At 31.0% G+C, this 24625-nt stretch overlaps 1 protein-coding gene across 1 annotated transcript in view; it reads left to right on the top strand.

Annotated features, from left to right (window-relative positions):
* Nucleotides 1-24625, top strand: part of LOC129228367 (TRAF3-interacting protein 1-like) — a 48845-nt gene that overhangs the window by 15650 nt on the left and 8570 nt on the right. The window contains exons 4-12 of the mRNA XM_054863045.1: nucleotides 1765-1877; nucleotides 2339-2437; nucleotides 3520-3879; nucleotides 8506-8587; nucleotides 11642-11738; nucleotides 18892-18990; nucleotides 20164-20287; nucleotides 21397-21436; nucleotides 24465-24547. Of these exons, the coding sequence (XP_054719020.1) occupies nucleotides 1765-1877; nucleotides 2339-2437; nucleotides 3520-3879; nucleotides 8506-8587; nucleotides 11642-11738; nucleotides 18892-18990; nucleotides 20164-20287; nucleotides 21397-21436; nucleotides 24465-24547 (1097 nt within the window). The remainder of the gene's footprint in view (nucleotides 1-1764; nucleotides 1878-2338; nucleotides 2438-3519; nucleotides 3880-8505; nucleotides 8588-11641; nucleotides 11739-18891; nucleotides 18991-20163; nucleotides 20288-21396; nucleotides 21437-24464; nucleotides 24548-24625) is intronic.

Raw genomic sequence — 24625 nt, forward strand, 5'->3', positions numbered from 1 at the left:
TTGGCAGCTCTGGTTATAGTTACCTGTACCAGTTTAATCCCGTCTTCAGGTTCAGGAACTACTTTTTGCTCATCCGTTGTTCATACCTTACACTGTCTTCATCTATAAATTTATTCATCTCAATGCTCACAGTTCCAACAAGTTGTTTCTAGACATTTAACATCAAATTGTTTTCACATGTAAAATCTTAACATAGTTGAGTAGACAAATCTACATTAGTTAAAATCTAGCATCAGTTCTTTAAAAAATGGAAAAAAAAAAAAAAAACAGCATGCCAAAATTATTGCACTAACTGCAGTTGCAAGTATTTTACTTTTATCAATCAGGAGATACAATTGAAAATGACCTTTGACAGCAAAGCTGTGAGTAGTCATGCAGTTTGAACTCTGAATATGGCAGTAGTTAATTTTCAATATGTAAAATTATTACTTTAACTTTTCGTTCCAAATTTCTAAGTGAGGAGGGTACTTAAATTTTAGCTATATTTCTTATTTCAGTTATTTTTCCTTTGTCTAGGCATCTGTAGACACATGTCTGTAGACATTATGGTTTCCATAGACATTAAGAAAACATAGTTTTCTATGTTTTAAAAGTTTTCTATGCTTTGAACTATAGATATTTTGATTTATTTAATCATAATCTGACCTTGTATGAATTCTATTATGTATGTTGACCTCTGTACAAGACAAGAAATTGTCAAAAGCTTAAAAGTCAATATGATAAAATACAAATTCTGTGCTTGTAATTGTAGCTCCTAGCAAGATGGCTCCTAGAGATAAAATTCATGAACCATAACAATGTATGAGCTCAATGTATGAGCTGCTTCTGGTTGAATTTGTTGCTACATTTATTTCTGTCCACAGACATAACCTACTACTCTGTATACGGGCTTTTTTTTTTTTTTTTAATTATTATTACAAAACCATTTAAGTTTGTAATATAGTTTTTATTTTGAATCCATTATTTTAAATACATTCTCAATCCAAAATTTTATTTATTGAACTAATTTACTATTTTTAAAATAAAAATTTTAATCCTCGAAATTTGAGAAACGGTGAGGAATGGCAGTACAGGCGTGGCTAATCACCATCTGTGGAGAAGTTTTTAGCTAAATTTTCTTTCTTTCTTTTTTTTAAAATAATTTTGTAGGGATGATTTTTCTTTAAATTATATTTGAAGAACTGAATATACATATATTCATAACTGAATTTGATGAAGGGAAAACTCTTATAGTTTTCTTTATGTATATCCAAAGTGTTCATTATGGATAATCAAATTAAGTACTTTAATAATGCTGCGTAGAAGGTGGTGTTCACACTTATCATTCCAGCTATTCAAAATGTTTCTTTTTCAAGAAAGTTTTAAGAAAATTTTTTCTTCTGAAATTTCAGATTGTGACTGAAATAATAATATTAAAAACCTCCATTATTTTCTATAAGTGGAACAATAACTTTATTGACTCTTTTTATGTATAGCCCTGTGCCCTCTTAATTTTAACACTTCTCCAGGTCTCAGGAGCTAGGGCAGTTTCTTCACCAATTGCTTTAGGCTCACAATTTGGGTTTAAGACAACTATTAATTTTGATCTTTGTTTTAGGAGGTTTTCTCAAATCATTTTTTCATAGTTAATATATTTTGTATGTATCTTAAAAGTTTCATGTATATTTTGCTTATTACTTGTTTATTGATGTTGTATTGCTTTGTTTATTGATGTACATTGCTTTTATAAGAATCTTGTTAAGAGCAATTTGCACTATTTCTTAGCTCTTGTGACCAATGAGCCTGTGAATTTAAAGCCTTCAAAAGTTGTTGCTGGTCATGATCCTCAGAAAACAAATCAGTTCTTACAAATTTTAGGAACAGCTGTAAAAAATAAGGTATGGTATAAATGTCTCCTCTACCTATTATAAACAACAGTTAATACCTTTATTCATCAATTTTATTTTCCACTGAACTTGAAGAGTTTTAAAAGTACTAAACTAAAAACTTTAAAAACATACTAAAAGAAACTATTTATTGTAAATCAGCATTTAAAAAACTGTATTAAAAAAAATATAGGTTTGTGTGCTATAAAATTTACTATGCTTAATAAAATACATTGTTGTTAAAATTCCAAGCTTACCAATTAATTACAGACCATATTCTGTTTATAAAAAAGTATTTCAGTCAGTTACAAAAAAGGGAGGGGGGATAGTTCTGTGCTTAATGGTAAATTTATTCTGCCAAAATAATTTGGAACTCGTTTATTTTTGTTAAAGTTATTTTTAAAGAATGTATGGGCAAAACTTCATTGCCATTCCTTTTGTAAAATATATTTATCTATCTTTATTTAATATAGCTTGATAGTAAAGAAGCTGTGGAAAAGGTTTTAAATCAAAAATTGCAAAGCTCTCCTGTAAAAGCGCCAAAAGAACGAAGAGCATCTGTGGATAAAAAAGTAAGAATTTTTTCTGTTTTAGTAGTTTATAAGTCAATGTACACATGAATATTTCGTGTTCACTTTATGTGTCAAGTGACACATGTTCAGCTTACAGCAATCAGGCAAAAGGAAATGCCTAAAATTTCTAATCAATGTCGAAAAGAGCAATTTTATTACTAATTTAAATTTAGATCTCTTTAGATTTTCTTAAAAACCTAAAACTCTAGTCATCTTTATGTATTAATCAGCATAAGAATCATAGCATAATCTTTCCACATTGATAGTGTCATGTATTAATAAATTAAATATTAAAAATTTCAGGAAAAAATAAAAAGACTTGGAATTGAGTAATTCTAAAAGCAAAGTGCATCAACTTATCAAAATTTTGTCAATCTATTGCGTTCTGTGAAAGCTATTAAAAGTCTCAGAAAGCGCAGAGGATGTTTTTAGAAAACATGAAAACTAATCCCATGATTATTTTTGAATATATTTTAAAAGTTTTCACTAATTGTTCCACAAATAACTGTAATTAAAAAACAGACGATATTTTTTTATGAGAAATGACTTTCACTCCTTTTTTAAAATTATTGATGCTTGTTATTCTTTACTTTTCTTCACGAAAATATTGTCTGCTAAAAATCAAAAATTCAATTTTATTTCATTTCATTTCACTGACCAGAAACCACATATACTTCAAACATAAAGGTGAGACTTGTTTTAGAATATGGAATCAACTTAAAATAAAGAATTTTGTAATGTTCTCACTATCCCTCGAATGTCGGGTAAAGTTTATTGTGTAGCTTTTAAAGGGCTTTAATTTGCTGCAAGAACCAAACAAATATGACTTTTTTGATGAGATACTCACAAATTATTGATTTTCTTAAAGATTGGAATTAAAATCATGGAATACATTTTTTTCTAAACAAAAAGTATTCTATGTTCACCCCAGCACCCCTGACAACATGTACACAAAATTTTATAAAAGTCAGTTGAGTTGTTAAGGCGTGAAAACATTACAAACGAACAATATAACTTTTTTTTGCATTTATAATATTAGTAAAAATGTCTCAAATACCTCAATAAACTTTTTGTTTTTGCAGAAAGGATCGTCTGAAAAGGCACATTCACGTTCCTTAACCAAAACTCTTGATCCTGTGAAAAAGAGTACATCTAACCAAAGTAAAGAGACTCCAAAAAATGAAAAATCAAAAGAGAAACACAAAGACACTAAGAAAGATAGAGATAAATCTAAAGATAGGGCGAAACATAAAACTGATGAACCCAAAAAGCGAGAACGAAAACAGAAAGAGGTTGAAGTTGAAGAAAATGAAACTAAAGCTCAAGATGAAGGGCTACAACTAAATGATGCCAATCACAATGAAGATCAGATTTTCAATTCTGAAGAACTTTTAATTGCTGAACCATCAACTAGTTTGATGAATGGGGATTTGCATGCAGGAGTAAGTCTGGAGTTTGTGTTACTCTTGTATTTTGTCTTTCAATCTGAAATTTCTTAAATTAATATTTTCGACATTGTTACAGTCTGACTGCTATGAGATAGAAAGGCAAACATTCAGTTTACAGGCGGATATGGACGCATCTATTAGTTTTCAGGGATACCAGCTTTTGCAGATGTATGTTAGCCTCTACATTAAGCTGAACCACTTTCAAATTAATGGAGCATGCATATCGATATATTTATACATTACTTTTCCTCCTTATTCAGAGAGACTCGTCTTAACTGGCGGTTTGCCAATTTTACATGTATATCATCCGTGGGCAGACTAGCTGAATTATTTAAACAGAATGTTTTTCAAGGCATCCTATGATCATTATTAAAAGGAATAAAGAGTTGAGTAACTCATTCTTTATGGGCTTGAAATGCATGTGGTTGAGTCTGAAAATAAGTTATCCCTGGGGACTGTGAGGAGTTTTGTGTATGGGAGACAAAAGATATGATGACACATTAAAGATAAAATATAAATTTATTTTTCTACATGAGTAACAAGTATGTTGAGGCACTTGCCATACTGTTTTATTGGCTTCAAAGTGCCATCCAAGACAAAATCAGGCTCTATACGTTTAAGAAGTATTTAATAGCTTTTGTTACTTCAACATTGCTTTCAAAGCAGAGTCAAGCAAAACATCAATAAAATGTAAAAAACGTTTCTTTAAATTCAAAGACTATTTCTATAAGCTTGGTTTGCATTAAGAAGTATGAAATAAAAATATGATTTCCTTGATTATAACACTCAAAAATCACAGTTAATCTGAATGTCTTTATATTTAGGTTAATTCTAAAGCAGCCAAAATATTGTTTTTCATTATGTTCACGACTACTTTTTTGACACATGTTGTAAAACTGATTACATGGACACGTATCCTGTGAAAATCATACACAAACATCACAGTATCATATATATAAATATAAATTGTCATCTAAAATTAAAATATGAAACAGTTATTTAAAATATAATATATAGGAATGATTATTTATTAATTATTGCAATATGTAATGCTTATATGTGTTTTGGAATTAATATATTAACTGAATTTACTTTCAACTTTAATGCCTTTGTATTAATCAGACTTTTTCTGAAAAATTAAAGCTCAATAATTTATATATCCTGCTTTCGCAATATAAAGCAAAGTATTTTTTTTAAATCAAAAAATCAAATATTTCTATTATATTTTAAGCATGCTGTTTACAGTTTCATATAATTACAAAAATAGATATACGATATTTTGATATTTTCAAAATAAATATGTCATGTATATCGACTGATATGCATTTGTGAACTCTGTTCCAAGCCTCTTACCACAAGATTCTTTGCTGTTGAACACTATAGTTGGGGCAAACCTAACCTGGCAGTATCGTATTGTTGTGATGAGGCATTGCCTTTACAATGCTGCCAGGTTAGCTTTGCATCAACTGTACTCAATAATTTCTGTGTATTTTTGCATTCAACCTCTCTCCTACTTGTTGTTTGCTGTACGATTTCTTGGGAAAATCTAGAAAAGAAACTTATTTTTGGCACTCCCTTCTAGTAAATGTAGTAATTACAGTAAAATCCCTCTAATGTGGACACTAACAGGACACTTTTTTTTGTCCGTAATAGAGGAGTGTCCGCTGGACAGGGGTTTGAAAATGTTATTTGCCTTGGAATCGAAGAATTAAAAATTGTCCGCAAAAGAGGGGTGTCTGTTAGGAGGAGTTTTACTGTATTTCACTTTCGTACTAAACATTTTAATGAATTGGTGTGTGCACGGAGCTTTAGAATCGGGCATATCATGCTGTACTGGAGTCTAGGAATTTAGGTTATGCCCAGAGAATGAGTTCAGAATGCTTCCCCATAAACAATTCTGAAAAATTGATCATAAAGAAGCATTTTTAAGTTGTCTATGGTATGAAATTGGTAAATTTAAAATGTAAAGCCATTTTCATATCCGCATATGTTTTTATGAGTTACCTGATCACCCCTGTGTGCAGGTCTGTATGTATGGTACTTAATCTTACCTTTTTTTGTGATTATTATTACTATTATGTTCTGTTGCATTAGTTCTAATGCCGATATGTTTTGTGCATTTAGGATTTTACAGAAACAGACAATGCAGATCCTAGCGCTGAAAAGGTTAGTCATTGTCATTTTTAATGTAAAAAACTCAAATTGTGTAACATTGCCAATTCCTACAAAATAGATTTTTTTTTTTTTTTTTTGAAATATGTTCAACATAGAAAATATAAATAAATAAAAGTTCAAGGTCTAGCTTCATTGTTTAACTATCTGATAATCATAAATCGAACTTCAATAAAATTTCTGAGTGTTATTAAAATTAATTTATCCTTTTTTGCTACCTACAATGGTTTAATTTGATATTGAAAAAAAGAGGACTTAATTCTTAAGAAGTGCAGGAGCTCTATAATCTTTAGAACGGTTATCTTTTATCTTAATGCTATTATAAATGCGCAAGTTTGTTAAGGCATCTGTTATGCTTTCACACAAAAACTACAGAAGAGATTTTAATGAAACTTTACAATAATATAGCTTATGCAGCAGAATAACAAATAGGGTACTTTTTATCCAGTAATAGGGGAAAACCCCCCATAGGGAGCAATTTTCATATAAATTCTCTAATATGGGGGTGAAAAAATACTTGCCCATTATGTCCACGGAAAGCTCTGATTTTTCGGTTAAAGATGGCACCTGTTCGAAATTTCTAAGTAAAATAAAAAAATCATAAGATTTTTAGTTCCATGTTCAAAGGCTTTCCTCAACCCAATACAGTTTAGTGTATCATCTCAACTCCCTGGTGATAGCTACAATTGTTGTATTGTTGAATATTTTTGCTTTTCAGCTGACTGTTCCAAGTCTTTTCTCAAATTAAATCTTAAAGAAACGTTTTCGCATGAGATTAGCAAATATTTTACTTTTGTGAGTAAAGAAGAAGCTTGATTTTTAATCACTTCTAAGCGGTGTGTTTTGAGTTCTTTCAGTTAAAACAGATAACGAATGAAAGTAGCGATTGTTTCTCATTATTATTACTGACCTAGGCTACGTCTGTTATTTTTGCTAGTAGTAATAATAAAGCGGAAAGTCGGGAGCTCTGTGAGGTGCATAGCACCTGGACCATTCAGCCGATTCATGAAATTTCGCACAAAATTAGTTGGCAGCATGGGGGTGTGCTCCTCAAAGCAATTCTTCAAAAATTCGATTTTGTTCCTTTTTTATTCAAATTTTAAGTCCATTTTTCACATTGATTTGAATGTGGAAGAAATATTTCATTCACATTTTTAAGTTTTAGGTTGTTCAAAAGCTTGATATTTTTTGCATAAGATAAAATTTGTTCGAAGTGACTACGAGCATTCGGAAAGTGCTACAGGAATTGTTTAAGAAAACCAAATTCCAAGGCTTACCTTACGCAAGCCAAACAATTCTAAATGATTGAGCTCGAAAATAAAATCAAAATTTGAAGACGTTTTCTGTTTTGAAAGTAAATTCCATTCAACTTGTGTTTGTTACCATGGTTATGTCTTTTATTCACTTTGATTGTTTCTTTTTTTTTTAACATTTTCAAAAATGTACTTGTTTTTGCAACCCAAATCCTTTTTTTTATTGAAAAAAATTAAATTGAAATATTTTAACTGTTAAGAAAAAGTCTTTCTGCTTTTATTTTCTTACTTTTTGTGTAATTATGTTCAGTAAAATATTAAAATATTGCTATTACAACACTCTTTCAATAGTGTTTAATTTTGGAAAAATGTCTTATTTTGCATTTTAAGCAAGGAAGGGAAATTCCTTCCCCCTTTTAAAATATTTCTAAGACTGGTTTCTGTTAAGCTACATGCTAAGTTTTTAAATCTGCCAAAACTATGAAGAGATCTTGAAAAAAACGAAAAAAAACTTAATGCATAATAGATATTTATTAAATGTACAGGCAAAGCCATGTACCGTTAGTTTGTTCATAAAGCCTGAAACTCGATTATAACATATTTCAAGCACCCAGAATATTTAAAACACTAAATCCAAATGAGGTTATAGGCAGTCATCATTCCTGTTTGTGGGAAAATGAAAGGGCTGTAATGTTTTGACTTTATAACAGAGCTGTAACTATAACCAAGTTCAACTGTTGTATGCCGTCTGCTCTGTAAAAAATTACCAAAAAAGAAAAGCCCTGGAACTGAGATCACACTGAGCTCCCGTGCCTGGTAATGATAAATTAGTTTTGTGTACTAAACAAAAGTAATTCTGAAAACAAAGAAAAATCTTCATTCACTTAGCACTGATGCACAAAATTTGCTTTGTCTTGAAAGTCAAGAGAGATAAGTGTTTTTTTTTTTTTTTTTCTAAGTTACACATATTGAAGACTTGAATTATTAAAAAAGACTGCTTAGAAATTTTTTGAGAAGATAAAATAATTGAAAATGAAATATTCTGCACATTTCTTCATTCTACTTTTCACTTCATTCTGAATATTGTGCTAGTTGGTTGTTATTGCAATCATTTATTTGTGGTTTTTAAAGCAATAAATCAAACATATAAATTTTATCAGGATTTCTAATTTTTAAAATGATGGTTAAATTTTAGCACAATCGAGAGAAGTCCCATAGGTCACATTCAAGTCGCAGTGCCAGACCTCCATCAGCTAGGAGCAAAAGAACAAAACCAGGTTAGTACATTTGTACTTTCTGTTTCTAAAATTATGTCATAATAGAATTTTGGTTACATTTTGTTAACTACTCAATTTATAATCTTTTAAAATATTTTTTTTTTCCAGAAGGTGAAAATAACAGTTACAGTGTTGATGGTAATCTTTTAATAATATTTTAGTCCTGTTTTATATTTTAACATGTTATGAATAATCTCATTAATCAGTAATAAAATTGTTTAGGGAGGGGGGTTTCAGTTTCAAAAAAGTGTTTTTTTTTTTCTTTTTTATTTCGTCTTGTAGTTAAACATTTCAAAAACATATTCCCAAAATTTCAAGTCGTTTCGAGCAGAATTCTCAAAGTTGTCCAGTATTCAGTCGCTGATCCATCAAAGTGTAGCTCCAACGACTTCCAAAGAATGCAGCTATTCTGACAGCTGTGTACACTCAGAATGTCAGTGCTGCTTGCTTAGAGTTAGTTAAATATAATATAAATAAATAATGAAAAACAAAAAGGCTAAGAAAATCCAAGCTACTACAAGGACTGTCTTCTATGGAGCTGGAATTGATGTCTTTTAGCTTCTAAACCTTTAAACGGGTTTTTCTCAAAACCATTTTTTCAAAGTCGGTGTTCACCCCCATTTTAAAACCAATTGACCAATCCATTTCAAATTTTGTACACACATTCTGCATAAAAAAACCTCCCCCCTACGTTGAGTTTTTTTTTTTTTAATGTGTTTTTTACTAACAAAATAGCGAAAATTTTTGTGAAAAATAGCATTTTTGACTTCAAATGGCTGCCAAAAAATTTAAAGTCAAACAAAAAAAAAAAAAAAAAAAAACTGAGAATGTAGGGGGTTGGACTAATTAATGCTTTGACTAAATTCAAATAGAAGTCGATTTCAGACATATTAGTTGAGATGCAGTGAACGCCGCAAATCATCTTTTCCAAAAGTGCTCTGGGAAAAGCTCTGTCACCGGCTTGTCTGTAGATATTTTAGATCAAAATTTTACAGAATATTCTTAAAACTATACATAATAATGCACAAAAGGTTTTAATAAATTTAATCTAACTCTTTTCTTTAAAAAAAATCGTAAAAAAATGAATTTTTTGGACGCTAACCCCCCCTCCCCTTAATATAATGAATTGATTATCAGAATTTTACTATATTTATATTTTTATATTTGCTAACAAGCCAAAGGTGGCCCTTGAAGCCTTTTAATCTTTTACCTAGCTAGTTTGTTAAAAGATTATTTTTAATTATTATTACTGATGATTATGATAATTATAACTTATTAAAATATTTACTATCTATTGATGAATTTTGCTTGTTATTGGCTTCACTGTTTTGTTTTTGCATTGATTAGTGCATCTATTGGAAACAGAAGCTACAAATGCGGAAACAAGTTGAAATCTGTGGGGATGACGCAAATACTGGCATGTGCTTTGAAGTGTAGAACATTTTAGAACAATTTTTTTCCTCATAAATTTAATTGGGTCAAATTCTACGAGCAGTATGTTTGAAGATTTTTTTCTCTTCTGTTACTATTACTGATTTTAAGCTTGATAAAAATACATAATATACTTTCGGTTCCATTCCCATCGCATTAAAAATGTCTTTTTGCTAAACTTTGTTCTGTCAAAATTAAAAATTAATTTTTTAAGAATTATTTACTTTTATATAGCTTTAATTTTTTAGTCTTATAATGAATAAATTACTTTGACTTTTTTTGTCTAAAGTTGCATTAAATGTTTTTGTTCTTTAAAGTTCGCCATGCCTAATTAAATAATTTAATAATAGCAGATCTGTGTAGAAGTCATAAGCATTATTTTCAAACTTTTGCATCTAATATTTTATTAAAGTGTTCTACCATTGTGTACCCAAGTGAAGAAATTAATTACTCTGTTATAGGTTATGCAAATTTTTTCTAAATACAGTGCAAAATATGCTTTGCATTTTGTGATTTTAGCATTAAAGTACTCAGAGTGACCCTTAATATAAAACATTCCAGTTTTTCTGGCTTGCTTTCCAAGAAAGGTCGTGCTACCCGCATTTTACATTATGCAGTCCACACTGAGTCTACCATTATTTCTGTAGCAAAATAAATAATTCATTCTCATAAAATTTTGTTTTCACAAAAATATTTTACTTATCTAAAATCATTGAAAACTACTGAAAAAAAAACATAATAAAGCATTTTTTTTTACTCCTTGTTTAGAAAATAAAATTAAAAAATTCAACATCATTCAGCATGAAGTTTTTCTTTCTTTCATGGTGAAATAAAAATTTAAAGTGTCTGCACACAAAACGCATAACTATCTGCAGGTATGAAAACCAGTATACAGTGGGTAGATAAATTTTTAAATAAGATAATGCCTTTTTTGCTGCCCAAGATGTATCCAAGAATGCAGGAATTAAACTTTTTTCATTAATTTATCTGCAAATTTTTAAGATAACCAAAGTTTAATCCTATTATTATTATCAATCAATGCAGGTATCTGTAGCAAATGTGTCTGCACAGTAGTAAATGTATCCACTCATGGCATGAGCATGTGCATACGCACATGCCCATACTATCTTGCTATGCTTTCTTCTTCTTCTTTTTTTTTTAAACTTTTCTTCAATTTTATCTTATTCTTTGTCAGCTTGTCCTCCTTTTATGCTCATGAGAGGTTCCTTGAGAGAGGCTGCTTGTGTGTTACCTTCTCTTGGCTTTTGAATTTGTACATGTGCTTTATGCAAACACTGATCATCATGCCTGGCCAATCAGCACTGTTCATTTTAGATGAGTATTTTGACAGAAACATTTGCAAATAATTTGAATGCGCTGGGTCAAAATTGTTCTGTTTTGAGTGAATCAATCAGCATTAATTGAAATGCATTTCTTAAGTTACTAACCATATTAATGTGGGAAGGGAGGGGGGGCTATTACTGAGGGAAGCCTCATTATGTAAGGTATTCCTCTATTCATATATAATGTATCTCTATGTGTCAGTTTTATCATTGTTGCTAAAAATATCCTAAAGTACTTTCGGTTTAAAACTAACCCTTCTGTTTTTGTTATGTTTTGAAGGAATTCCAAAGGAAAGTTTAACGCCATCAATGCCAGTTATTTCTCGAAATGGCCCGTTAATGTCTGAATTAAATAATGAAAACATGCTTTTGCCAAGGTAATTTTAGCAATTATTAGTAATATTATATTTCAGTTTTTCTTTGTGAGTGTTGCTAGGTTCCAAATAGAATTCGTAAAACTAATCTGTAGTAATAAAGTTGTGAATAGTTTCAGTATATATTTTTTGAAAAATAATATTTATATTGTGAAGATTGCTTTTTATGCTATACCAGCGTGCTTTCTACTGTCGAAATATGTTACTCAAATAGTTACAATTCATGATCTGTTCAAAAAGATCACAAGGAAGAAATACTTTCAGGATATGCATTTATTTATTTTATTAACTCATTTATTTATTTATTTTTATGCAAGAAAGTTTTTCTTTCATTTATTCATTTCCTTTTTAAGTCTTGTAGTAAGCAGTGAGAATGCGAAAATCATGTAAATCGCAATTCTCATTCACTCAATGCTTTATGATGGATGTTTTGTGCTATAAATAACTTATATCAGAAAGAAAAATGATATCAAAGAGAAATACAATAACTCCTCATTATATCATTCATCTTCATATATTGCACTTTTTCTGTCTCCCAAAAAATTACATTTGAAAATAAAAAGTTACTTTATATTTGACATCAACAAAAAAAAGTTTGAATTTCTTGAAAAAAGTATTTTTTTATTTTTTTAACCAATAAACAAAACTTGCATGTTAACCAAACCATTAATTTGTTGCAGTTTAAGCTGCAGCTTTCTATAAAACAAGATATTTATTTTAAAGGAAAAATTTGTAGCCTAATTTCTTAAGAAGAAAATCATCCTGATATGATAATCAACTAATCTTTTTGTAATTGCAAATGTCATTAGTTTGTGCATTATTTGAGTTGTTACTTTTTATGCTCTTGGTTATATCACTTTTTTGTTGACAAGCGCAATATAATGAGGTGTTGCTGTAATTACATTGTATAACTCCAGAATAGAGCAATTTTTGCATATAGTGCTTATAAATAAAAGCATTTTATTATTATTATTTAATGTGCATAATATTAGAAAATAGAAAATACTCATACATATTCATTTAGTGTCATTCAGCACTAAATTAATCAAGAAATAATCTGTATACATTGCAAAGTCATATCCATTACTATTAAATGAAATTAAGACCACCATCAAATATCACACATTCAAAATCTAATCTATAAATAGATTTTTTTATTTGCTTTACATTTTTTAATAGTGTACAATTAATAAATTTCTGATTAATTTAGTAAGTAATAAACCAAAAATATTTTGAATTTGATAAAGAAAAACTTTGTTAATTTGAAAGCTCTAGGTGAACAGAGTAAGCACACTTGGACACAATTGGATTTCGACTTACTGTTTTTTTATTATTATTATTATTATTACAGTCATAAAATTACAGTTTCATATTGCTTGCAAAATTAATGTGTTCCACACACATTTTTAGCATTCATACTACATTTCTTTAGATCAAATGCCTATATTGAACTAATTTGAAGTTAAGTTCATCTCTAGTGCTCGAGCTGTTTGTATAATTTTAAATCTTGTTAAATTAAGTAGAGAGTTTCATCTTCTTTGGAGTGTTATGTATTGTATCATGATTTTATTACCAACCATTCTGATCAGTACAATTTTAAAATTAATCTTTTCCAATATCAAGTTACGTGCTTTGTTCTCTCGATGTTGCCAATCTGCTAAAACTTAAAACATAAATACATGACATGCCCTTTTTAAAGGAAATAAAAAGGATTAAAATATTTTCTACAGTAATAAATAAATAATTGAATTCAGTTCAAGTGTATCCATATCGCTGAGGCTTGACAATAGTTCTTGACGATCTTCTTACTGGGTTTTCCGCGGATGCTTGCTAGACATTTGTTTTGTGATCTATTTGTTCTGGCATGCTTGAATGTTCTTTATTTATTTCTCGATTTGATCCCTTAGCCAAAGTCGAAGGATAAAAATCTTCCACTGATCTTGTTTGTGAAGAACTATAGTGTTTTGATTTGTCTGGACGAATGTAAAATCTATTTCTGCGATAAACTCCACCATCCTTCCCTTTAATAACGTAAGACCGAGAATTATGATTGGATTGAATGACAGTTCCTTGCTTCCACGGCTCGTTCGGCATTTTACGAAACCATACCTTTGCCTGATTATGAAGAATTGGCAACTCTTTTCCATGTATGTTTGCATATTTATTTTGTGCTTTCTGACACCATGTTATGTATTGTATCATGATTTTATTACCAACCATTCTGGTCAGTACAATTTTAAAATTAATCTTTTCCAATATCAAGTTACGTGCTTTGTTCTCTCGATGTTGCCAATCTGCTAAAACTTAAAACATAAATACATGACATGGAGCTTAATTTTCATGGAACTGTAACTTCTTGGAAAAACCTAGTGTTTAATGAATAAATTTCTACTCCTTTCTTTTGTGCCAGTATTTCATTAAAGATGGTGGTTCTCAAACTTTTTGATTCAAGATGTCTTTTTGGAATTAAGATATTCCCGTAGTGCTCTTCTTGAAGTGAAAGTGTGAGGAAATGTAATTTACAAGCAGAAGTAAATAAAACTTATGTACCTGCATATGTGACTCTTTTTTATACTACAGGGCACTATGAAATAATGTAAATGTTTCATAATTAGTAAGTCTAATTATTTGGGAAGTTATTGTAAAATTTAGGAGCATCCCAAAGACTTAAGGGGATATCACACGAGAGAAATTACAAGACATCGCAACCGCAATAGCAACCGTAACGCTATCCAGAACTGGTTTTTCTACTCACTTCCACAAACGATTGCTCCAAAATTCTCGTGTGCTATGGAAATTTGCAGTTGCTCGTATAGGGGCAAACTTTTTCCTCCGCTAGAAAAAAATTGCCTTTAATTCTGGGCAAGTTACGAAGGAACCAATCAGGGCGCTGGGATTTCGTGACGTCAGGCGGCGTCACTGTAAAATACATTTGCAATCGTGGCGACAGAAATGTGGGGATTCCTTTTTATTGTTCTATTTATTTTATGTTTCAAATATTTTCAGTTACACTTTAAAAAACGGATGAGCGACATTTAATCTTTGGTTTTGCATCTGATTTTGAATTTAAATTGCTACTTATATGTTAGTTAACATCAGTGCGAATTTTATGCATTTCTTAATTTATATTGGTATTTTTCGTTTCATTAGGTTTTTGAAAATTGTTTTGCACAAATGTTACAATGGGGTCGTTTCTAAAATTTTAAACGTATTTTTTTCTGAAAGAGCATGTTTAAAAACATAGGATCTGACCATTTTTTAAATAATTTGTTTTTGTTTAATATTTTTAAAAAATTACTTAAATCGTGGCGCTTTCATTGTTTACATTTCTGTCGTGTGACGTCACGAATGATGAAATGCCATTCGTGTTGACATTCACAGAGCAAAATATTTAATTCGCATCTTTACTCACGTGTATTTGTAACGTCATCAAGACCACGCTTTGTTTGAAAAATAGGACATTTAAAAAAATTAATTAAAAAATAACGGTTGGAAAAATGAAAGTATTTTTGGGTCCAAGTTATTTTTTATTTATTTTTTTTTTTTTGCTTATTCTATCAATTTCAGTGATAAAAGTACTACTTTTGACTGGAGGGAAACCACCCCATTCTGATACTTGAACAATTACAGTAAATTTTTTCCTTGAAAAAGTTACGTGAAAATTCCTTTTTAAAAATCATAGCATTGAAGCTGTACTTTTCTTTTTTAATTCAAACTGATGGGTACATACAGAGTATGTACCATTTGAAAATACTTAAAATGTAGGAGAATGTGAGGCAAAGTGAAATGGTGAAATATTTACTCTACTTTTAGCTCCACCTATTTAGTAATATTTTGACTGTGTAGTAACACATGTACTCTATTCCAGTCAAGAAAAATAATCCCTCTGAAAATCAAAGAATATGATAATACAAAGAATTTTTTTAAAATGATACGCACATTGTAATATTTTGTTGAGATGTCAAAAATTATGTTTGGCATTATTAAATGATAAAGTTATTTTTATTAACATTTGAAACATTGATTGAGACGTACTAATATTCAATGCAGTGTTAATTTGCTCAGTATTAGGCTTATTTGTATTATAAATATATGATATTATATATTTATGAACTCAAAGTTTAAAAAAATAATTATGAAAGGCCTATTGATCAGAGTTTGCTGGCTTTTTTTTTTTTTATTATTATTTGTCATGTTTGTTTTTAGCTATGAATTAAGGTATAATTTGTTAGAATTAAAATTTCTTCTTACCTGTCAATAAGTGACTAATAATTCCTATCTAAAATTAAGATTTAATTTAGTAGTTATGGGAAAAAATAAGCCTAGAGAAGTCATATATTCTGTATGTCTTCTTTAAATGTAACAAGAGTATCACTTTAAATCAAACATTCAATTAATAGTAATAAAAGTTTTCTGTTTTTCTGAAATTTTCACCATAAGTTCTACAAATTAATGTTAAAACTCAAATATGAATTTAACAGGAGGAGCTTTGGTGACTGCATGAAATAATAATTGATTCTCTAGCTCTGAAATCATTGCCTTGATCATTTCCCCCTTTTTTTTTTTTTTTTTTTTTTGGCCATCTTTTCACAAATCCACATACAATTAAAGCTGCAAGAGCTGTATTAACCCATTAAGCGCCAAGTCTCCCATTTTGGGAACCTTCAGTTAAGATTTTTTTCTTCATCTAGTAATTAAGATATCATTTTGAAATTTTTTAAAATGAATGGTAGAGAACCAAACTTTACTGGTAATTTTTTCAAAAACGTTTGGAATGTAAATTCTTTTTTAAAAAAATTTTAAATTTTGCGAAAATTTCTTGTTTTTGCATTACACGGGGAAAAAATTCCCTAAAAATAATAAATGCAAATGCAGGAAATTAGGAACATGGAATATGAAGCTCAACAGACCTTTTTTCAAATCACAACAAACAGGGGCCAACAAGAACAATTTAAAGGAGTTTTAGAGGACATTATTTACTGAAGTCCCAAAATGGGAGACTTGGCGTGTTCTGATTAGCAGAGCAAGTTATGCCCAGTAGAAATCGTCTTCACCCATTTTGCATGAATGAACTCTTCCCTTTTTTCCCACAGCCCCCTTTGTAGTTTCTCATTGTAAACACTTTTGTTGTTCAAGGTCAAGAGTAGGTGCTTTTATCAAAACAAGTAACATTCCATTCGTTTAGAAGAAAGTTCTGAAAAAACAGGGGTGCCAATCCTCCCTAAGGAGGATGACGCATCTCTCTGAATTTCTACAGATCACGAAAGAGATTTCCGTAAAAGGAGTTCAAATTCCCTTTAAAACTATTCCTCAGCCCTCCATAAAAATATTTTGTAGCTCAGTCAGCTCCATTTTCCCCTCCCCCTTGAGGGCACTCCCCTTTCAATTAGGGAGGTTGAATTTCAATAGAGAAATTTCCTCACCTTTTTTTTTTTTTTTTTTTTTGAAATCAAAAATGTAGTAAGAACTTTTGACTTTGCTTCAAACACTATTAAAATAATATATTTTAGCTTAAAATAAGATGAGTGCAGTATCACTTGCTTGTGAATCGCCAAATTCCTTTCAGATGGTTGAGAAAAAAACTAATCGAAATCGTTTAGATCACAGATAATACGATAACTGTCTCACTCTACATTTTTACTATTTATCGTAATTTGTTGGATGAAATCGGAGAAACTATGATCGTTGATAATTCTTCAATGCGAAGCATGCTAGACATTTATCTCTAAAAACATTATGATGATGAATAAATCATGACATCAAACATGTTGTGAAGCAACCGAAATGTTGACTGCAAAAAAACACTTGCCTATAATAACACAATTACACCGTCTTTTTGCTAAAAGGTAGTAAAATGTGTGGGAAAAGTTCCGTTTTGTACAAAAATGTATAAGAAGAAGGAATGCAACAAAAATGAAAACCAGACACGGAATGATGTACGGGCAGAGGGAGGGGGGAAGACGTTCTTAAGGGCCCCAACGGCTCAAGAAATTGAAAATAACTAGCATACTAATACTTATTAATGTTGCAAATATACACTGCTAGCCTCTGGGGCTGGCCTCCACAGCTTTTGTTGAAAGGGGGCCCAAAATGTATAGCTTTGGGTGTCACGAAAACTTAAAATTCTACATTTTAAAGCTTGAATATGTTAAATATGTACATAAAGTACCAATGCCTAGCCATATTAATTACATAAAAACGATTTTAGGGCTTTCTAATTGGATTTAGCCAGAAATTATTCAAGTATCAACATAGTGGCAGGGATATGTATGTTGTCCCCATTAAACGCCAAGTCTCCCATTTTGGGACCATACCATATCTCGTAACCTAATAAATATTTTTGCGAAATTTCAGCTACATATGATTAGAGATGTATATTGAATATCAAAACACATGAAAACTTAAGTATTTTCAATGTGGTTCATATAGCGGCGCTTAATGGGTTAAGTATTCGATTACTAATTTCATCCATAAGTGTCGAATTAACGCGACGCAGCGTGATAACCAAATGCGGAATTGACGAAAAGCGATGAACAAGCGCAAGCACATGGATGTACGCTAAAAAATGGTAGCCCCCGTTGTGAGCAAATCGAGCAACCGTCCGAGCAACCGGCAGTAACCCTGTAGGCAACTTCCCGCCCGAAAAACCAGTTCCAGATAGCGTTGACGGTTCCTATTGCGGTTGCGATGTCCCGTAATTTCTCTCGTGTGATATCCCCTTTAATGGCTCTTTGAAAAGATGAGCAGTGCACAGTTTAGAAATGACTTATTTAAGCAAGTTTTGTTTTTAGTTTGGTTGGTGTCTCTTTCCCCTTTTCTCTGTATTTAGTGTAATTTATTTCAATAGACAAATAGTAGGTAAGGTCGTTTTTTTTTCCTTTCTAATTTACAGGTTGTTGTTTTTTTTCCTTTCAAAACTACAAAAGAAAGAAGAAAAAAAAACTTATGTTTGCCCTTTAAACATAAAATGTAGATTTATAATTGGTAATAAAATTTATTTGTTATGTGCATTGTTAATTTATCACACTTTTCTTTCTTTTTTCTCTACTTGTTTTATTTTTAACGCATTTTTGTTTATCTTCAATCTAAATGCCAATTTTCATGCATCAAGTTAGAAAAAATTGAGATATTTCAGAACATTCATTTTTCTTTATAGGCCTCCATCAGCAAGACCACCTTCTGCAAGACCTTCTAGCTCCAGACCTGCTCCTCCAAGAATTCGAATAAGGCATGTTGTTGAAAATGAAGAACCAAGGTATGAACACCTTTATTTTATTGTTACATATAAGTAAAACTCTAATTATTTCATTGTAATTTAACATATTAAAATAAATTCAGGTACAATTTGAATTAAAACAGGTTTAAGGTTAACAGTAAATCAACTTTGTATGAGTTATTCATTTTAAATAATGTTTCCTTGGATAGCTATTCTTTTGTGACTAAACTCCTTTTTAATATCCTATGCTGTTTAATCAATCCCAAATGACAAAAATGAGGATTGTAAGATTGATCATTGAAGAATCAATCATGAGTAAGTACAATTGATTTGTGTGATTAGTTCTTCATGAAATAGAATATGTGCTACACATTCTTTCATATAGCTGTTGTTGTAATTTTTTTTCTTTTACCTTAACAAGATAGATACTAAAAATCATGGCGAGCCTCACCATACAAAATCCTATTAGTAAGACTATAAGTTACTTCGAACTGTTGAGAAGTGACCTACTTATAATTAAGAACACCTTTTGCCCTTTGATAGGCCACATTCTTGCAGAAGCTTCTTTTTTCCTTAAAAGAACATGGTCCAGGGGCGTGCACAGAAGTTTTATGGCCTGTCGCAAATAACTTTTGCGGGCACCCTCTATATTGTTTACTCCTACACCCCTACGTATTTCACCCCTCATTTTAAAAATTTCGGGTCTCCTTCAGGCTCGGGCCTGGGCCAACAGGTGTGTCCCCCCCCCCCCACCCTCTGCATGCCCTGACATGGTCCGTAGCAATTTTTTCCATAATTTTCCTTTTAGCTCCGTACACTTAAGATCAATATCATCATTTTCAAAGCCCAAAGAAAAAAACCTTCTTTCCCTTTGCATAAGAGCTATAAAATCAGTCTTCCTGAAATTGGGCACCAATCTGAAATTTTTGCTTTTGTAAACTTCAGATTTAGTCCGTAACATAATGCTATTGTGGTCATTATCTCAGACGTGTCCCTCATCACTAAATCCCTGACTAGAACTTTATTCATTACAAACAAATTTGATCTAAAACTGCATCATGCCAAGTTACTTGGGTTATCATTATAGCATTGATCATAACATAATCGTTTCAACATTGCTGATAAGCAGTTTAGGCGGTATTATAAATATTTAATTTTTATATCTTTTATGAAAATATAATAAGATATTGTCCTTACGTAATCTATGCTTAGTTTTAGACCAGCTACTGCTAAACCTGTTGAAAATGTGATATTGGATCAAGGTCATCAGTCAGATGAAGAAGATGAAAATTTCATTTTAGTGGAAACGGAGCAGACGGAAAATTTAGATGTCCAGGTAATTTTATTTTGACATAATAATCATCATTTTCGAGCGTTAAAAGTTTTTTTTAACTCTCCTTCCTTGTACAAAAGTTATGAAAAGTAATTTTGATTACTTCATCTGTCTAACTGTTAGTGAAGATAATTACGATGATCTTGATAAAAAATATTGTTCTATATCTAGAATGAGTGTATAAAGTTTTTGCTGTTGATGATTCAATTTCAATTAAGTATATTACTATTATTTGAAAAAATACAATAAAACAACTTAAAGGGAGCTTAAAAATTTGTATGATTGGAATGAAATAATTATAAAAAGTAGTTTTTTCAACTTCAAAAATCTTTTTAAGAATTATTTTGGTTAAGCTACCTTTGCATTTGAAGCTTGCTGGGAGATAATTTTCATTGTTTTATCATACTGCACATTATTTAGGCTTGATTTTTTGCTTGTATCAAATAAAATCTTGAAAGTTCAATAAAATGTGCTTAAATTTCATATCAATGATACTCTTCTACAACATAGTCTTAAACTGCAGTCCGTAGAATTTTGGGGGTCACTGTGGCCCTTACTGGAGTTTCACAAAACAATTTTGAGATTAATTTTATGTCCTCCAATTTTCCCTCTTATTCAAATATCTCCCCCATGAAATGTACAGATTATTGATAAATATTTAAAAAGCAGCTTTTAGAATTATTCTTCCAGTTCATGATGTTGACAACAACTGAATTTAAGATCTATTCAACAAGTAAGTTACTTATCCTAAATCTTCTTGATTATATTTCTTTGAATAACCTTTTGCAGTAATTATGTATAAAATCCATGTAGCTTAATATCTTAGAAATACGAATTTAAGTCTAGGCACTATTGCAATCCGCATACTTCGTGGATTTTAGAAACCCTGCTCAAGAATGTTTTATAAGATTTTGAGAATTTAAATACTTGTTACAAATGATTTGTATTCTGTATCATTGGATCATATATTGCTTACATTATTAGACCATGTGAATAAGAATTTTTAAAAATATTTTGTGTTTTTTTTTTTTTTTTTTTCTCAAATTTAGTGTGCGTTCTTGTTTTAATGTGTTGTGTTTCTTACTTGTGCCTATAAATTTGTCATTTTTTAGAACTCAAGTACAACAGCTAAAACCCCAGATGAAGACAAAGGTAAGTTTTCATGATGCTTTTATTCAGTAAAACCCCAATTTAACATCACCCGCATTGAGCGTTTTTTCTGATTGCTCCCACATCTTAATCTTTGTCAGTGCTGCTAATGCTACATCGTTTCATATATTATGTTTTTCTATTTTTAACATTTTCCTGCAAATAATGCCACATGTTTATCTTCTGATTTTCCTGTGATGCATGTCTTTTTTTTTTTAAACCAAAAGATGATTTAAGCAATTCTTTATGCTTCCCTTTCATCATTAATGTTGGAGGAAGAAATAATTCATGTTGCAAATTCAACATGTAATTATGTTTATTTAATCACAGGGGTACAACATTTTGATAATTGATAATGAAGTTTTTGCAGTTTTATTGTTTTGTTTTCAGCAACGTTATCAGCTGGGAACAAATAATAAGTTTCACAAAACGTACAACTGTTGTTGGGACATGCCTAGATGTACCAGGTTTTTGAAATACTCAACCGGGAACACCAGACTATCCCCTCCCCCCTCGCCAGCGTAGCGAGTATTCAGAAGGGTGTACACACCCCTTGTTGGTTTCTAGAGTTTTAGAGGGTAGTTCAATCTCAATGTTATGAATAAATAGTTACTAATTATGAAAGTAATAAATATTATATGACATAAGCAGATACATTTAAACACTTTATTTCCTACACGTAAATTTTTTTAAGTTACTTTAGTAAAAAGAAAAGCTTTGAATGAGGAATAAAAATTTGAACAAAATTTACACCTGGCAACGTCTTAATGCTCTGATTAGGATCTGCATAGCAATCATAATGCTGTCTGGCTAGGTTTGCCCCAGCTATAGTTATTATTTTGTTTGTTTTTTAGTTATCTCTTTACATTTGTCAGTTTATATTTTTTATAAAAAAAAAGGTCTGCACCTCATATTTTTTTTTATTTTAAATTTTGAATTAGTTTTTCTGCCTGCAGCTCTTAACATTCTATGTCATTTGAAACAGCTTTTTTTGTCTGTGCATAATTAATTCTGTTCCAGTATTCTCATTTTTCAAAAGTAGGAAATATAAGGGTATCGGATTTAGCACAAATCCAAGGCTGAACTCAATTCAAGCATGGAGCTGAAGAGCAAAATATTAGTGACGTCTAATTTGAAAGCGACTTTTCAAACGTACAAAATGCCCATTGCTCAGAAGCTCCTTACCATCAATAGCCATGAAATTTGGTAAAATTTTAGACCCTGGGAGAAGACTCTCTTCGAAACGTTTTTCTTTAAAATTGTTTTGTTATGCGTATTTTTTTTTTCATTGTTCTTATAAAAAGGAGCAATTTAATTAAATTATATTTTTTATAAGAATGGGAGATGATATATTTTTTTTAATTATAAGGCATATTTTTATTTGATTCTTTGTAATAGACAAATTGAATCTTTGTGAAGCAAATAATACTATAATTCAATCTTGGGGAGTTGATGAGCATCAGCAACAAGAGGTATAGCCCCTAGTTATTAAAATAGTAACAATAATGGCCAAATCTCCAATGGAAAAAATGCCACTTCACATCGCATAACATACTAAACCTACATGAAGCTAAAGAACCATGCAATCCTCTATCCTTCTATTGAAACCACTTTCCAAACTGAGCCTGTTTTTAAAATTTGAATGGGATATTGCAGAATACACTAAGTGTCCAAAAAAAAGTCGCGGTCGAATTTGAAACGTTTCAGTTTTCGAAGAAGGTGATTTGATGAGTATTACAGATATTTGCATAAATCTTTGCTCGATGCAAGCTTAAAATGCGGGTGTTGCACTAGACGACTGTTTAGTTCGATGTAAGCATGGTTGAATTGGTAGTTGTGTTCGAGGAAGTGATGTAACAGAGTTCAAAAAGGGGCAAATTGTTGGCCTGTACCAAAGTGGGACAAAATGCAAAGACATAGTTGAAATTAGTGGTATAGGATTACGAACTGTTCAGCGCATTATTAAAAGGTGGGAAGATGTTGGAGAAGCTACCTGTTCGCGTCATCTTTGTGGTCGTAAATCCATTCTGGACGAACGTGACTAGCATTCTCTGAAGCAATTAGGGAAGGAAAATCGCAAGAAATCGACCATTCAAGTCACAGCACTCTGCAACAAGGGAAGTAAAACAATTTCCAAGCACACAATGCGACGAGAACTTCAAAAATCGGGACTAAGAAGCTGTGTTGCAATACGGAAGCCACTTCTGAGTGACATTAATCGAAGAAAGAGACTGCAATTTTCAAAAGATCATAAAAATTGGACTGTTAATGATTGGGGAAAGGTCATGTGGTCCGATGAATCAAGATTTACGCTCTTTCAAAATGACGGACGCGTCAGGGTACGAAGAGAGCCACACGAAGCAATGGACCCTGCATGTCTCGTTCCCACTGTGCACTCTTTTGGAGGCAGTGTAATGATCTAGGGTTGTTTCTGTTCATCTGGACTAGGCTCGGCTGCATTCTGCACCAACCAAATGAAGTCTGCACAGTACCTTAACATCTTGAATGATCATGTTGTGCCATCTACAGACTTTTATTTTCCTGACGGTAGTGGTGTATTCCAAGACGATAACGCCAGGGTACACCGGGCTACAATTGTTAAATCTTGGTTCGATGAGCACGATGCATCATTTCAGCACATGATTTGACCAACATAAAGTCCAGATCTCAATCCAATCGAGAATCTGTGGGATGTACTCGAAAAGGATTTAAGATCACACACCACACTTCCTTCATCTATCGAACGTTTAGAAAACCTCTTGATGGAATTGTGGGCGAAAATAAAAATGGATACTCTACAAAAGCTCACTGAAGCAATGCCATGGTGTATAAAAGCTGTAATATGCGCAAAAGGTGGTCTAACCAAATATTAAGGCATGCGACTTTTTTTTCTGGACATGTAGTGTACTATTTGCATTACTTTTTCTTTGGTTTTAAAGCATGTTTTTTAAACAGTTTTTATACTAATTATTTATAATTATATTAAAATATTTCACAGTTCTGTATAATTTTACTGTAATAATGTTAACAGGAAGCCTTGTGAAAAAATTGCTGGAAACAAAGAAAGACTTGGAAGCAGGTAGTCAGCAGACTCCAACCAAAAAAGTAGAAATAGTAAGTTTTGTTTTGCTACTGTAAAAGTACAGTGCTGTTTGTACCGAATTTACTTATACATTTTGAAACTTAAAATTG

This window comes from Uloborus diversus, chromosome 8, assembly GCF_026930045.1.
Source record: "Uloborus diversus isolate 005 chromosome 8, Udiv.v.3.1, whole genome shotgun sequence".
In the NCBI taxonomy this organism is placed as follows: domain Eukaryota; kingdom Metazoa; phylum Arthropoda; class Arachnida; order Araneae; family Uloboridae; genus Uloborus; species Uloborus diversus.